The sequence below is a fragment of the Phaseolus vulgaris genome, chromosome 8 (genome assembly GCF_000499845.2).
Source record: "Phaseolus vulgaris cultivar G19833 chromosome 8, P. vulgaris v2.0, whole genome shotgun sequence".
Lineage (NCBI taxonomy): Eukaryota > Viridiplantae > Streptophyta > Magnoliopsida > Fabales > Fabaceae > Phaseolus > Phaseolus vulgaris.
In genome coordinates this window covers 57711398-57727352 of record NC_023752.2, presented here as the reverse complement: position 1 = coordinate 57727352, position 15955 = coordinate 57711398, and the positions used below count along the sequence as shown (strand labels likewise).

At 34.5% G+C, this 15955-nt stretch overlaps 2 protein-coding genes across 6 annotated transcripts; one reads left to right on the top strand and one right to left on the bottom strand.

Moving 5' to 3' along the window:
• The first annotated feature begins 112 nt into the window (after positions 1 to 112).
• On the top strand, positions 113 to 3662 carry LOC137823408 (probable glucan endo-1,3-beta-glucosidase A6). The gene has a single exon (XM_068628522.1). It carries the CDS (start codon positions 2377 to 2379, stop codon positions 3481 to 3483), a length of 1107 nt encoding a protein of 368 aa, XP_068484623.1. The 5' UTR covers positions 113 to 2376; the 3' UTR covers positions 3484 to 3662.
• Positions 3663 to 12644: 8982 nt separating this feature from the next.
• LOC137823410 (uncharacterized protein At2g39920-like) lies at positions 12645 to 15670 on the bottom strand. 5 transcript variants are annotated; one of them, XM_068628524.1, is made up of 6 exons: positions 15329 to 15670; positions 14945 to 15135; positions 14671 to 14823; positions 13920 to 14367; positions 13253 to 13441; positions 12645 to 12962 (listed from the first exon to the last, which is right to left on the bottom strand). In XM_068628524.1, exons 3-6 carry the CDS (start codon positions 14732 to 14734, stop codon positions 12770 to 12772), a joined length of 894 nt encoding a protein of 297 aa, XP_068484625.1. In that variant the 5' UTR covers positions 14735 to 14823; positions 14945 to 15135; positions 15329 to 15670; the 3' UTR covers positions 12645 to 12769. The 5 variants fall into 5 exon arrangements, with proteins under 5 accessions (XP_068484625.1, XP_068484628.1, XP_068484626.1 ...); XM_068628527.1 differs by having other exon boundaries at positions 13253 to 13438; positions 15329 to 15586; XM_068628525.1 differs by having other exon boundaries at positions 14964 to 15135; positions 15329 to 15577.
• Positions 15671 to 15955: the final 285 nt, after the last annotated feature.

The window sequence follows — 15955 nt, the reverse complement described above, 5'->3', positions numbered from 1 at the left end:
TTTGGTAAATTATTTTAAATGTCTTCTAATCTTAGTTAATTGAACCCATTTAGAGGGACAGTGTTTCCTATAAGACCCTCTGCATTCTTGATGTTCTAAGATTATGAAGTGATTGTTTGCATAGCATCTAAAGTTAATTTCACTCATGGTGACACGTTTAAACGTTAAATCTATGATTAAAATTAATTTATATACACATCTCAATCATATTAAATTTTACTAAAATTTAAAATAAATAGGAACTAAGCAGGTCAGCAAAGCCCAAAATGGTTGAAAAAAAAGAATGTTTGATGAAAAAAAAACACAATTAGATTTTAAATTAAACACCGGATTTCTTTTAATAGACTCAAATAAGAGGGTACATGAACTTGAGATACATTTTTAGTAAAATGTGTTCCACCAAGATATAAGATTTTTAGAATAATCCTATATGAAGTTATTTTTTTTTGGAATTTGGATCATTATTTAAAAAGTGTTTCCGAAATTATTTAAATTGTCCTGATTTTAACACTAAATTATGTTAAACACTAAAAGATGTTAAACGATTTGGCATATCTAATTGCACACTATCGAGGTTACACAAAGTAAATAAGGGAACAAGTCATGGTAAGTAGAATCAAAATGAGAAGCACAAAATTTAAATCTTCTAATGCAGGCTACCTGTAAAGATATAGCAAATGACTAGTTAGAATCACAATTTACTCAATTAGGCAATTTATATACGAATGAATTTCAGGTTGCGAAAGTGCAAGTATATATATGAATCAATTAGGCAATTTACGTACAATGATACTGTACCGGTATGGCCGAGAGGCCGAGACCTGAGAAGACTTGGCCGAGAGGCTGAGACCTTAGAAGACTTGGCCGAGAGGCCGAGACCTGAGAAGACTTGGCCGAGAGGCCGAGACCTTAGAAGGCTTGGCCGAGAGACCGAGACCTTGGATGGCTTGGCCGAGATTGCCGAGGGGCCGAGACCTTAGAAGACTTGCCCGAGAGGCCGAGACCTTAGAAGACTTGGCCGAGACGACCGAGACCACTGAAACATGGCCGATGGCCGACCCATGCCATGATGATTTGGCCGATGGCCGACCCCTATTACAGTTAACGCTCAAACCAAGATCAGTGAAGTTAATCTATCTTTAAGAATTAGGTAATGCAAACCTAAGAGGTGTCCACCTCGATAAATGGGCCCAACAAGGTAGGCCCACTAGAATAATATAAATAGTACGCATCCCAAGGAGTAAGGTATGTCATTTATCACTCTGAGAGCTGACCACCCGCTTTACTGACTTGAGTGTCGGAGTGCCTTCGCAGGTACCCCACCATCCGATGTTCAGCCGAGGCCGAGGGCCGAAGGTGAAGCAGGAGGACGAAGAGAACCTCAGTTCACTACCCAGTCACCTGACCGACCGAAGGAAGGAGAAGAAGACTTCAACAGTTCTCTAGGTCCCATCTCCCTAGCAGGAACAGATACAAATCAAAATGGCATGGACAGAAGGTCTCCCCTATTTGCTTTATAACCATTGCACGCAACATTACAACTAGTGGACAAGAGAAAGACTAAAAGAGGAAATTGAATATTGATACAGATCCATGTCCTTAGGGCGCCTCAACAATGAACACTGTCACTAATAACCAATATGCAACTAAGGTGTTTATGACCCCTAAAACAAATATCATCAAACAATTTGTTAATGAGATTTCTGAATCCTACCTTCTCCAACGGATAAGTAGTTTTTCCACATGTAGCACACTTTTCTTGGGTCCCAGAAAACATGCTAAGATTTGTCTAGAATAATCAAATATCATCAACAGTAAGCAGAAAATCCAATACCGCAGACCCATTTATAAATTGCTCGTTCAAAACAAAGTTTCAAAAAGGCAAATTCAAGATTGTTACCGGCTTAGGAGTTGTTTTTGTCAGCTTGCTTAGTAGCTATTCAAATTCAAACCATCACCAATTAATCAGGCACCAATTCAAAAATCACGAACAGAAGTCTACCCTGGAAGAGGTTAAGAAAGAGTACATACGTGACTGGAAGTTCTTCTTGAAACGAGTTACTTTTTTTTATAATTTTAATTGAATTTTGTGAACTTAAATTTATATGTTGTGGAATTTACAGTTGCATAGAAACTATAGTACTTGAGGCTACTGCATCTGAAAAAAAAATGTGGAGCAAAAGATTAAGATGCTGGCTTTGTGAAGATTGATTGATATAATGAAATTGAGAAAAAGGAAATTAAAGTATAGTGAGTGAGTGTAAATGCATGGAGGTAGCAAAAGCTATAGTTCCCGCCACATTCTAAAACTTGAATGCCTCTCTAACTAATTTTCTGTTCCATTATTTCTCTCTCTGCTGCAGAGCCGCAACAACCATGTTGCGCTTCTTCTTCCTCTCTCTCTCGTTTCTCTGCCTCCTTCCCCTCACCTCCCCCCACCCCTGCATCGGCGTCACCTACTCCGCCCCCACCAACTCCTCCAACCACTCCTCCCAGGCGGTGGACCGCATCTCCACTGGACTCCGGCAGCTGAAAGCGAGATCCCTCCGGCTTGAAGACGCGGACCCCTCCATAACCCGGAGCCTCCTCTACACGAACACCACGCTCTTCCTCACCATCCCCAATTACATGGTCTCGCAAATCGCCCGAAACCGCTCGGTAGCACAGTCCTGGCTGTACACCCACGTTGTCCCATTCTATCCACGTGTCAAAATCACCACCATCTCAGTAGGCAACGCCTTCCCCGACGTGCACCCGGAATCCCTCAACGACCTCCTCCCCGCAATCTCCAATGTCCACGTGTCCCTCCGCGACCTCGGCATCCGCAACATCAAGGTGTCCACGTCATTCTCCTTCGTCACCGCCCTGTCATCCCCTTTCCCCCCCTCAAGCGCACAGTTTCAAGAACCCCCAGGGGTCACACTATTCGGTCCACTCCTGCAATTCTTGCAGGACACAAATTCCTCCTTCTTGATCAACCTCTACCCTTACAACCTCTACCGTTTGAACCCCGAGATCCCCCTCGGGATCGCGCTCTTCCAAGAGTACCCCTTCAACTTCCGCGATGACTTTACCACCGGCGTCCGCTACCGCAACCTCTTCGACGTCATGGTCGACGCCGTCGTCTCCGCCCTCGCCGTCGCCGGCTACGAGACCGTCCCCCTCGTCGTGACCGAAACCGGCTGGCCCAGCTTCGGCGGCGCCAGGAACGAGTTCGACGCCAACCTCGGCTACGCCGAGATTTACCTCAAGGGCCTCGTCAAACACCTCAAGTCCGGGATGGGAACGCCGTTGCTGAAGGACGGTGTGCGCGAGGTTTTCGTCTACGAGATGTTCGATAAGGACGAAGGAACGGGGAGGAGTTGGGGGGTTCTCTACGCTAACGGAACTGCCAAGTACCGTGTCGATTTCTCCTGTTCCTCTCTTTCTTCTCGTGTTCGTATCGCGGTGATCATCGTTTTCTTGCTTTTCGTTATTACGTGATTTTGTTATTGGGTGTTGTGGAATCTCTTCATGCAGAGAGTGACGTCAGGTTAATTGGCTTTGCTTTTGTGTGTTTTCAATGTCATGATAGATAGAGAAGAACAATATATCTCGTTGTTGTATGAACGTAGAATCTTTGATTTTCTGATATAATAATCCCTTATGCAAGCTTTTTATTATTCAGTTTTCCATACATTTTTCACACTTTTATTGATTTTTAAACTAATTAAAAATAGAAAATGATTTTTTTACACTCATTTCACACTACACTCCACTAAATATTATGCCTATATTTTTATTAAAGAGATTTTTTTATTTTTTTATTACAAATATTAATATTTTTTTATGTAAAAGGAAGTAAGGTGTAAAAATATCATCATCCATTCAACAATTTTATTTAGAATCTATCTCCAGCTATTCCATGTTTTGTGTTTTGTCCTTGGCTTAGAAATGCCAAAATCTTAAGTGTTCTTGCCAATGGTCTAATATTTTGGGCCATATAATAAACTGGGTTTAAATCCATTATTTTACAACTAAAGTATACGTATTTTTTATTATATCACATTTCAGTAAATTTTGTGTCTTAATAATACTTGTCAAATTAAAAAAAAAGATTACCAATAATTTTCTCTTAAATACATTTCCTTCTTAATAATTTTTAGGTTAAACTTTATTTACTGAATAATTTCCTCGTAAGTGAGTATTGATTAAATAATAATTGATGCGTGGTGAAAATTGAGATAAAAATATAATTACTTGTAAGTGTGGTCAATAAAGAACCTATTCATTATTGAACTTAATAGTAAGATTTTTTTTGTTTTTTTTTACCTCAAAGAAACACAAAACAAAGAAAACATCATTTACACCTTTAAATTCCTGCATAGAATAGTGATTTCCTAAAAGTACATAGGTGAACAAATGAACACTTTATTTGAAACAGAAAACCTACTCTATTTAGTTGATTAAATTCAAAACAAAAACTGAAATTCTAAACGAGATGGAACTGCATTCAGTTTAATTTTGATATTTCAATTATGAACTTATTGTCAAGTTTTAAGAATTGTTCTAATTTGAGGGTCTTTATCATTATATTAACAACTTGAATTTTTGAACCGCGGTAATTTAATTTGATAATTTCTTTTTTTATTAAGTTTCTTAAAAAATAAATTTAATTTTAATGTGTTTGCTCCATCCATGAAACGCTGAATTTTTAGATAGTTGTATGGTGGAATTGTTGTCATATAAAATCAATGTGTTCTTATGTTCTTTAAAACTCAGTTTCTCCTACACCTTTTGAACCTAGATACACTGACATACACATGAGGTAGTAATTATATACTTAGCCTCGATGGTGGACAATGATCCTACTGGTTGTTTCTTTGAGACCATGAAACTTTTCCAATACCAAGCAAAAACATAAAATTATAAGTGTTTCCCTTATCATTTATATCTCAAGTAACGTCACCACTAAGAGTTTATGTTACAAGATTTTTGTTTCTCCCGTTTTTCTAGTAGATGTCTAGTTCAATTGTTCCTTTCAAGTACCTCAATATCTGTTTAGTTGCAAACCAGTGAGATTCAGTAGGATTAGACATAAATATGTTGATTAAGCTTACTCCATACATTAAATTTGACCGAATTGTAGTCAAATAGAAAATACTGCTAACTACTTATTTTAACTTAGTTGCATCAACTTTGGTTCCTACATCATTCTTTGATAATCTTGTGTCTGAAACAATTGGATTTTTAACTGTATTACAGTTCTCCACACCAAATCATGATAACACTTCATGAATATATTTCATCTGACATATAAAAGTTCCACCCGAACTCTTCCTTTTTTTATTTTGTAAATAATGTGTGTTCACAAAGAAATCTATCAAAGTCATTACGAACAAACTAGACCTTTATCTTGTACCAAATTCTCAATGCCATTTTAAGGTTACAAGTATTATGCGAATATTATCAAGCCTAACAACCAGAGAAAATACTTTTGTGTAATCTAGTTCATATTGTTGAGCATACTCTTCTACTACTAGTCTTGCTTTGTACTTATCTCTTTCATCATTGAATATCTCCACTTCTTACTCTTGATAGCTTCCTCGAATGGGATTTGATCATCTCTAGTGACCATCATTACATTTAGGTCAAAATCATCTGATAAACCTTCTCCTCATTCGTAATCAATCATCCAAATTGACTATCTCCTTCTAACCCTTACTTCAATTGGAGTCTCATAATTATTATGAACTGTCTACAATATTTTTTTTATTTGTTCCTTGGTTTCTCGATCATCATTACTATCCACAACATTCTTCTCATACTGTTCTTTAGTGTCACTCACATATTCTTCATGTTCTTCCAATCAAGAATATCTTGTTGGTATTCTTCATTCTGCTCCGAATTCCATCCTTTCTATTCTTCAAATATTACATCCTTGCTTATCAATACTTTCTTATTGACCAGATCAAACAAACAATATGCTTTGGATTCCTCACTTACTCCTAGGAGAACAAGTTGCTTGCTTTTATCATCCAATTTTACTCATTGTTGATCTAGTATGTGAACATGTGCTATACATCCAAACACCCGAAAATAATCAATTGTTGGTTTCACTCCATTCCATGTTTCTTTAAGAGTTTTGTTCTGCCCAATTGCTATTAGACATTTATTGAGAATATGAACACACCACCTTGTAGCTATGGGCTAAAATATCTAAGGGACTTGTCTTCCAGTCAACATAGGACACGCCATATTCATGATTGTTCTATTTTTTCTCTCAACAATTATATTTTGCTGAGGTGTGTAGGTTGTTGTCAAGGTCAAGTTATAAGCAAACAATTAACAAAATTGTCAGCTTATACCTTAACCTTGATTAATTCTCCAAAATTATTTTGAAGTGAATTCACCACCTCTATCTATTCTTAAACAACCCCAACTTCCTTTTCAACTAACACTTTGAAACTTTTAAATAGGGAGGAATTTTTTGATTTTTCATACAAGAAGTAGACCTAAGTCTTGTGAGAAAAATCATCAATGAAACCTAGAATGTACCTTATGTTGCTTGAAATTGGTTTTATAGGTCCACATATGTCTTCACGAACAAGTTGGAGTTTGTTGGATGCTCTCCATAGACCTTTTCTTGGCATATAATTTTGATGTTGCTTCCTAACCAAACAACACGTTCAAAGGATTCTCTTAGTAGAGAGAGAGGGCATCTCATTTTCCAATTGCTTAAAGGAAAGCATCATCAAACCATTGTAGCTTAAATGACCAAGTCGATTGTGTCAAAACTGAGAATCATTCTCTAGCTTTGTCTAAAAACATGAAGAATTTATTGATACCTTGGTAGTTGTCAACACAAATTCGATTTCCCTTCATGTTTATCTCTATAATTGGGATGATAGAATTTACACTTCCCATTCTCAATTAAGATGGCAAACCTTTCTTTTGAAGTTGTCCTATGCTTAAGAGATTGTTCTTGAGCTTAGGAACATAATACACACGTGAAGTTTCATGTGTAACTCTGTTAACATTTAATTGGACACTTCCTTCTGTTGAAGATGGTTGCTGCCCCTTCAAGATTGTGTTTGATGAAGACTTGTATGTTGTGTTTGATGAAGACATTTATGTACTTTTCATGTATTTGTGCTTTGCTTTAAGTATGTCTTAGTTAGTGCTTAGAGGTTGTCTAAGAGTAGCTTTTTGCTGAGTAACTCACCTCATAACCACTGGCCATGTGTTAAGAACAAGCATAAGTTTTCTAAAACTGTTTTTCACATGTTTTACACAAAACACGTTTTACTGCATAAAAATAAATCTGTTCTTTTCTAAATAAACAGATTCATTTTTCTCACTGATGCCTTGGCTATGTCTTATAAAAATTAGATTTTGTGCATCAGGTATTTTGACTAAGTCTTCTTCTTTTCAAAACGACTGAGTTTTAAATTGTCAAACTTTCTCTGTTTTCGTTTTGAAAAATAAATCTGTTCATCCGTAAATGAATAGATTCTTTTTGCCTCTGGTGCCATGTCAAGCTTAAACGTTTTTCAGTTTTATCTCAGCACCAGAATGGTTGACTAAGTCTCCTCACTTAACAGATTCTCTAACTGCTTTTGAAAATAAATCCGTTCATTTTATTTTCAATCTGTTCATTTTATAACAGCTTTAACTGTTTTTCAAAATTCTGTTATAAGCTGGCTTTCTATAAAATGCAAACTTGGTTTCTGAGTTTAATAACGATTAAAACAGTTCATACATTTACAAAAACAAGTTTTGACAGTAGAGAGTTAAGTGTTTTCAAGGATTAGCATTTGTTCTTCAAAGATTTCAAAAATCACAAAGTGCTTGTTCTTGGTTTGGTTCCAAAAAACTTGGTGTGAGGTGCAGCTACTGTTCTAGCAATCTTGCCTACTGGGTTAAGGCAGATCTTTGTTACCTCAATCAGGTGTAGTCGTTTCACTTCTTATTACTTGTAATAGTTTGGTTGAATCCTCTTCTTGATAGGTGTTCTTGGAGAGTGGATGTGTGTGTATGTGTGCTGAAATAGGTTTTTTCAGCAAGAGTACCTAAGTTCTTGTAGGTTTCAAGAACAGTGGGAAGTGTACTTGATTGTACTGTGTGTTAGTGAATTCCACCTGTTGTTGGTGAAGACTGGATGTAGCTCAGGTTGAGTGAACCAGTATAATTGTTTGTGTTCATTCTCTCCCTCACTCTGCAATTTCGATTCTGCATAATTGATAAAACAGCAAAGAAATAAATCTGTTCAATTGAAAATAAATCTGTTCTTTCTGGGCACTGTGCATACTGTTCTTGATTTCTGAAAAAGGTATTTGAATCTGATAAGAACATACATAATCTGCTAAAACCATTGGAACAGATTGACTGTGATAGGCTGTTCAAGAAACTGTCAATGCTATTAATTGAACTTTAAACAAATTGCTTAAAGTTGAAGCTTGCTGTTTTGTGATTCATTGTTCTTAATTTCTGGAAAATTTCTTGACATCAAGAAGAACACTCATAGTCTGTTAAAAGTCACAGGAACAGCTTGTTTGCAAAGGTCACTCAATTAACTAGCATACTATCAATTGAACCTTAATCACTTGCTTGAAATTGAAGCTTGCTGTTTTTGTGTTTCACTGTTTTTCAAATCTGATATCTGTGCGTGCTGCTGGAAATCCTCACTGCATAGTCTTGTGATTTGCTCTGCTGTATTAAAAGCGTTTCAAACAGAAAAACAGTGCTGAAATAAATCTGTTTATTTTCACATAAATCGATTTATTTTCTGTAAAACTGGGTTAAACACTGTTTCTGCGAAGAAGTTTTAAAAGGTCAATTCACCCCCCCTCTTGAACTTTGGCACTATTAAACCCAACACCTTCCTCTATCATAGCTATTCGAGTGTTATTGTCGAGCTCTACTGTATGTTGAAAAATTTCATCTAACCATGAGAACCATTCTTGTTACCACTCATATGGTTACTCCACCCAAAGTTAAGAAAGTATTCATTTTCCTTTTGTTGCTTAACATCAACGTGAACCATTAACAAGAGTTCATCCTCTTGTTTCTCTTGTTCCACCGTATCTTCCACCTCAACATAATTTATTTTCTTCTCCCAGGTATGAAATTTGTATTAAAAATATCCAAGTTTATGAAATTTAAAACATTCAATCTCAACTTTGTTGATTGACTGTCTACCTCTTCCTCTACCTTGAAAAGAATCTCTTCCTCTTCCTTTGCCTCACCCTCCTTTATCTTCATTTGTAATCTACAACAATTGTTCTTCTTTTACTTGAAAAATCATTCTTTGCTCATAAACCAAAAGACTGTTCTACAATTCGTCAATGGCCATGTCTAAATTGTTGGATTCTTCAATCTAGCTCACAACATAGTTAAATTTAAGAATGACGACAAGATTTTTGCAGTAATGACATTCTCACACATGTTCTCACCACACACATTCATGCTTTTAACAACTTTCAAAGTGCAAGCAAAGTATGAATTAATTGTCTCTTTGTCCTTCATCTACAACACTTTAAAATCTCCACGCAAGGCTTGTAATTATGCTATCTTCACCCCGAGTAGAATCTTGAAATTTTTTCTTCAAAGAATCACAAATGTGTTTGGACGTATCATCATTGTGGATAATATCTAAAATTTCTCGATGGCTTGACAGAGATAATTGTTTATCTTCATACCCAGTTGTTGTTCTTCCATTAATTTGAGTTCAACTTTTGATGCAACACAACTGAAATCCCATGTTCCACCAAATACCAATACTCCTTAGAGCGTACAAAGTTCTCCATTAGTTTTGTCCAATGATCATAATGTCCATCAAACTTGAAAATTACAAATTGCAAATATTTACTAGTACTAGAATCTGTCATTTTTCTTCTTGGAATAATACCGTTGATGACACACACTCACACAATTGTTATCATACACTCACAACAACAGTTACTCTCACACTTAGATTTTAAATTAGACCCTTGTAAAGGAACTCAAATACCAATTGTTGAACACAATAGTAAAATCTTTTATTTTTCCATAACTCGGTATTATTGAATTCAAAATGTAATTTAAATTTTGTAATCGTACAAATACAAAATAAAGAAAATGTCATTTCATGCACAAACTAGTGAGTGATTTCCTAAAATTTTGTACTAAATTTTAACTACTCATCCCTTAAAATAAGTTAACAACTTACCACAAAATATTCTAAACAAAAACTAAAATTCGAATTGCTAATATTCACAACATATAAAAATCCTTCTTCTTCTTCTTTTAAAATTCATTTTAAGCTTATTTTCTTACTAAATGTTGGGTGTGATTCTGATGTTTTAAAATTGGACTGTGCCGAAGACATTGTTGGTATTAATTATTGTAATAACTAATAATACATAAAACAATATTAAAAAAATGTAATATCGTAATTTCATGATAAAAAAAATTAAAATAGAGCATTAATTTATATGATTTTTAAGATTTAAAGTACATACAATAATGTTACAATATTTAAATTGAAATTTTAATAATATTTATTTATTAATAATAACAAATTTATATGTAAATTAAACATAAATTGACGAATACTTGACTTTATTTTTTAAGAATAAAATCCAATGATGTATTATTAAGTGTATTTTTTTTTCTTAATTTTCCTTGTTTAAACCAATTTTTGACCGATAGTTTTCGACTAGTTTTTTATTCTTCACTTACCCATTATGCTTTAAATTAATTTCATGTTTTATTTAAACGGATTACCAAGTCTGACCATTTAGTTTTCAAAATCAGATATTACAAATGAAAACAATTATGAGTAAACTAATTAAGAATAAAAAAATAGTTACAAGTGAAATTATGCGAACCAAATGATTTATAAAATTATATTGAGAGATTCACCAAGTTAGTGTGATCATAGAATACAAAAATATTGAAAGTGGGAGAATTCTAAGATTAGTATAAAAGTGCTCACTTTATTATTTTTTAATATTAAAATAGTAACTGAATTTTGAGAAATTATTTGTTTGCAGAATTAAGGAAAAAAGTTGTAATTTATATTTATTTGTTTTAACATAAATTCTAACCATTCTATCTTAAGAAGAATCTTGAAGTAGTTCACAATTTTGAGAGATTGCATTGCTATTACCATTCAATACTTCAATTCACTATCCCAATTTCAATCATATCATAATCATTCAAGTATTGTGATGCAAATGTTTATTCATTTTAAAACAAGACTATAAAGGTTATAATCACAGTAGTTTCACTCTTCCTTCAAGCAATTTACATGACATCAATCTCACAATTTTACACTAATTAATATGACATTATTAAATGTTGGAAAAAATTTGGTGTTAAAATCATAACTCAATCATTTAAGAAAGTGGATGCATGACAAGAAGGAAATCTTAATTAACATTAAAGTATGCATAAATTTTGTAGAAAATGGAAGGATAAGGATTCAGATGTCAATATCCAGAGAAGAGAACATCTCATGAATAAGATAGGACAAATCCAATTCATGGTTGTCTAAATGCATTGATACTAGCTGTTTTATTTTTTACAGTAAAAGAATTATTATTTTATTATAATATAATATTTTATTCTAAAATATGAGTAGTTGTTTTTTTTACTGTTAGAATGTTAAAGAGTTTTTATTCTTATTTTTTGCCATATGATGACAAACCGCACATGTTTTAGTATTAGGACAATTTTTTTTAAAAGAAAAATTATTCTACAAGATATATTAGAGAAAAAGGACTAAATAATATATATATATATAAAATCTATAGATAAAAGTAGTTCTTTAAAAATATAATACACTATTTGTTCTCGAACTAGGTTGGAGATTGGGAGAACTATTGTCTTCGAATGTCGCTCGGTCGGTCGTATCTCACTTCCTCCTTCGGCTCTCCTTGCTGGATGACTCCTCAGGCGGGTGGGGTACCTGCAGATGACACTCCAACGCTCAAGTCAGTGGGGTATCGTATTCGGCTGGCTGGAATACTGTAGATAATGACGTACCTTGTTCCTTGGAATGCATGATATTTATATTACCTTGATGGGCCTTCGCTGTTGGGCCGGATTAGGGGGTTGTTTAGTGATTAGGGTTGGATTAGGTCGTTTCCTAACCATAGGTTAACCTTCGTTAATTGGGTCAACCTTTGACTTGAGCACTCTGTGTCGGTCGTCCACGTGTGACACATGGTCGACCTCGGGCCTTAAAGTATGGTCCTGACACATGGGTTGACCGGGTCAAGGGACCGGTCGGTCATCCCAGTACACTATTAAAAAATTATTAAAAATAAAAACCAATTTAAAAAAATAAAAATAATTAATTATTATATTAAATAAATTAGATATTATTTTATAAATTTAAAAATTATTAATATTTAATATTTTTTACTATTAATAAATAATTTTTTAAATTAGTATTTAACTAACTATCAATATTTTAGCCTTCTATTTTAGAATTTAAATAACTAATTAAATATTAATTTAAAATTATTTATTAATAAAAACTATTTTAGATATTAATAATTTTTTTAATCTTTAAAAGAATATTTAATTTATATTAATTAATTATTTTTAATTTCTAAAGTTAATCTTTATTTAATAATTTATTTAATGATTTTGTTATAGGAATAATAATACCAAAATTTGAAAGCATATCTCCTAGTAAAATTATATTTTTACACTCTCTATCATCCTTTGGCAGAAAATAACATGTGATTATAACACACTTAATATGAACAACTGGGAGATGCAGAGAATTTACTGGCATCTACGTTCTTCTCTGCTGTTCAAACTTGTGAAATATAGGGTCTGGAACCAAAAAAAATCTTATTCCTCTATCACCAACACTCAAAGCATCCACTTCACTGCTGATGACACTTTTTATGCGGAAGCCCTTGCTTTGTATCACATTCCTTTGTCTAGAAAATAACTCATTCCCTTTGGAAGAATCTTCATCTTCTCTGCAAAAACATTCATCATACATAGTTTCATAGAATTAATCCAAGAGATTTAAAAGAAAAATTAGGAAATGGAACATCCACATATTGTTGATAACAGTGGTAAGATGCCTCTGCTAACTAATCACTCAAATCATTTGAGAACTCACAAGACATAAGAGTAAGAGAAGGGTAGATTCTTTCAAAGTGAGGTTTTAGATATCTACCATAAGGTCTAAACAAAAACAGAATTTGAGATCCTCCTTCAATCATTATCCAGGATAATTGAAAGAAGAAAAAAAAATTCACAATACCTCATCATCAAGGAAGACCAGCCGCTAAATCCAGCAGAGAGAAGATGATTGATGGTGACATTTTGGTGTTTTCCATGCTCTCTTGATGACAAAATTATGGACCATCCACCAGCTTGAAGCTTCATGTATAATCTTAAAACAACCACTTGCTTTAAATTCCTTGCCTCTATCATACACTTTTCAATGCTGCTGTTATCATCAAAACCACAACAGCAGAAAACCATGTCAAGTTACTGCTAAAAATGTGCAGAGCTGAATCAAGTTGGATAAACAACTTAAAAATAGATAACAAGCACTGAGGGTCGTATACATTAAAAGAAATATAATTCCGTAAACAGATGCAAGTTGGAGTGACAAAAAATTTGCATAAAATTTTCGGACAGCATAATTCCAGCTGGCCATGATTAAATTTTTATACCATCTACAACTGGGGAACATAAAGGTGGGTCAACAAACACAATATAAGACAAAGTTCATCAAGATTGGGTTTGGGATTACATGTCACTTCAAGAATTTCCCTGCAAAAGTATTTTTTCAAAGCCGGATGATGTTAAAGAAAGAAGAATTTCTTTTACAAATACTCAAAAATGAACCAAGAGATATAAGATTCCTCCTTCAGGAACATTATGGTCTCACACACCAGGAATAAGGTGGATGATAAGATTACCTTTGCAACAAAGTGGAAGAATGAGGATTTGGGGAAACGATGCCATCTATGTCTATGAACACCACATCAAGATCATCATCTGATGGTCTAACAGTGTTGAAGTAGTCCTCCATTACAGACTTGGTTGAATCCAAGTCTCTAGCATATTGACCTCCCTTGACATACTGTATGGCAAGTTCCTTGCAGAGGCTAGGAAAAGTATCTCCTTCCAAGTTATTGAGCTTAGCATGCAGAGAATAAATCTTGCAATAATTGTAATCGTCATTTATATTCCCAAGCTCAATAATTCCAGCATGGCTACTTTGACAAGATTGCAGCATCATTGCCAGTGAAACCAATAAAGTAATTAATAAAAGCCCGGCAGCGGCTAATGCAGCAACAAGGATGGTTGCAACAAAGGATGTGATGTAGAATCCTGATTCCAGCACAAAACTGCTCCTCCTCAACTCTGTAACCAATAAAGAAACAATCCAAATTATGCTAAAATAATAATTTGAAGGATAATCTCAGCTGAAAGATAAGACATCTGGGAAAAAAACTCTGTATTATCTATCTGGCCTCCGATATGTGATTTAAAATAGGACAACTCTAAATTCTCCTAAACATTCTCGTGCAAATTCTCTTACTCGAAGAAGAAAGTGCTGAAAACTTCTTATGTTTCCAATACATTAAATAAGTTCATGGGTAGGATCTACTATGCATATATTTCTTATTCATTTAGATCCAAGGTGACAAAGCTTCCATTACATACCAGAACCACCAGAGAGACTGTGAGCAGAATAAATCTGCTCCATTTGATGGCCATAAGCAGACATAACTTCAAGCTGCAAGTGATATCTATTCTAAAATCCAGTTAAAGCAGCACCAACAGTTTGCTTCCAGAACTAGAAATCAAAGGGGCATCCTGAAATTTTGGAGAGATTTTATTATCATTCATGATATCAGTTCCAACAACAGCAACAAAGATGAAAAACTGATGCGATTGAACTGCTATGCATTCCGCTTTTGACATAACCAAAACTTACAAGCAAATACAGTGAACACCTTTTCTTTTTCCTTTCATTTCTAGCCCTTCCCAAGTTTTTTGACAATGAAACATTTCAACAGAAAGGGAGGAGGAGACGGGGAAGATGCTATCACTCATGAGCACAAATAACTGTTCAACAATTCCCTTTTCTTTTTCCATGAGAATTTCCCACCACTGAATCACCTGATCCTATAACAGAATATAAACAACCCTTCAAATTAAAGAATATAAAAGATGGAAGCGGTGTTAGATAAAACATTCAGGGGGCACACGATCTGGGGTGTCCACAAGTTCCTGACCACCCTGGCTTCCAACCACACAGAACACAACAAATAACACCAATTGGTTAAAAACAAAGATGAAAGAGAGAGTAGATAGAGACCCAAAGAACGGTGTTTCGGTTTGTTGCATCCCAGTTGACTTCAAAAATCAAATCCTGTCAGATTTAACACAAGGCAAGCAAATCATCCGTCTTGTGAATTTGTTTGTTAAATTTGTGATTTGGGAAGACAGTGAGAGAAAATAGCAGCCAAGAAAGAAATTATTACACGGCAAAGTGAATCATGGAGGCGATTGTAATGTTTAGCTTATTTATTTATTAAACATGTCTTTGCATGTTTGAGGAGTGAGATAAGTTGGAAAAAAAGGAGTGAGTCACTGTAATCATATGAATCTTTCTTTTTCTTTATCCTTTGTATGGGGAAAAAGCCAGGGTTTGGTGGTTTAGACAATTAAGGTGTATAACCAAACACAGTCCATTACCAATCAAATTGTTTTCATGCTGTCATTTTCCAGAAGATAGCTGTTCCCGACTCAAATCATTAATCTTCTCATCCAAACGTATTAGGAAGTTTAAACACAAAACAAAGTATTAGGTGGATTAATTTACTATACGAGGTAGTGAGAAAATGTAATATATTGTTGAATGCGTTTACTTGTCGTAGGTTGCATTCACCCCTAAAAAATGACGCACACTTAGCCCCACTTGGCACATCAGGCAGAATAGCAG

Excerpts from the sequence above, each read along its gene's own strand:
- LOC137823408 (XM_068628522.1), top strand. The coding sequence starts at position 2,377 with ATGTTGCGCTTCTTCTTCCTCTCTCTCTCGTTTCTCTGCCTCCTTCCC.
- LOC137823410 (XM_068628524.1), bottom strand. The coding sequence starts at position 14,734 with ATGTCTGCTTATGGCCATCAAATGGAGCAGATTTATTCTGCTCACAGT. Across the intron at positions 14,368-14,670 it reads CAGTCTCTCTGGTGGTTCTG|AGTTGAGGAGGAGCAGTTTT; the intron begins GTATGTAATGGA and ends TATTGGTTACAG. Across the intron at positions 12,963-13,252 it reads TGGTCTTCCTTGATGATGAG|AGAAGATGAAGATTCTTCCA; the intron begins GTATTGTGAATT and ends ATGTTTTTGCAG.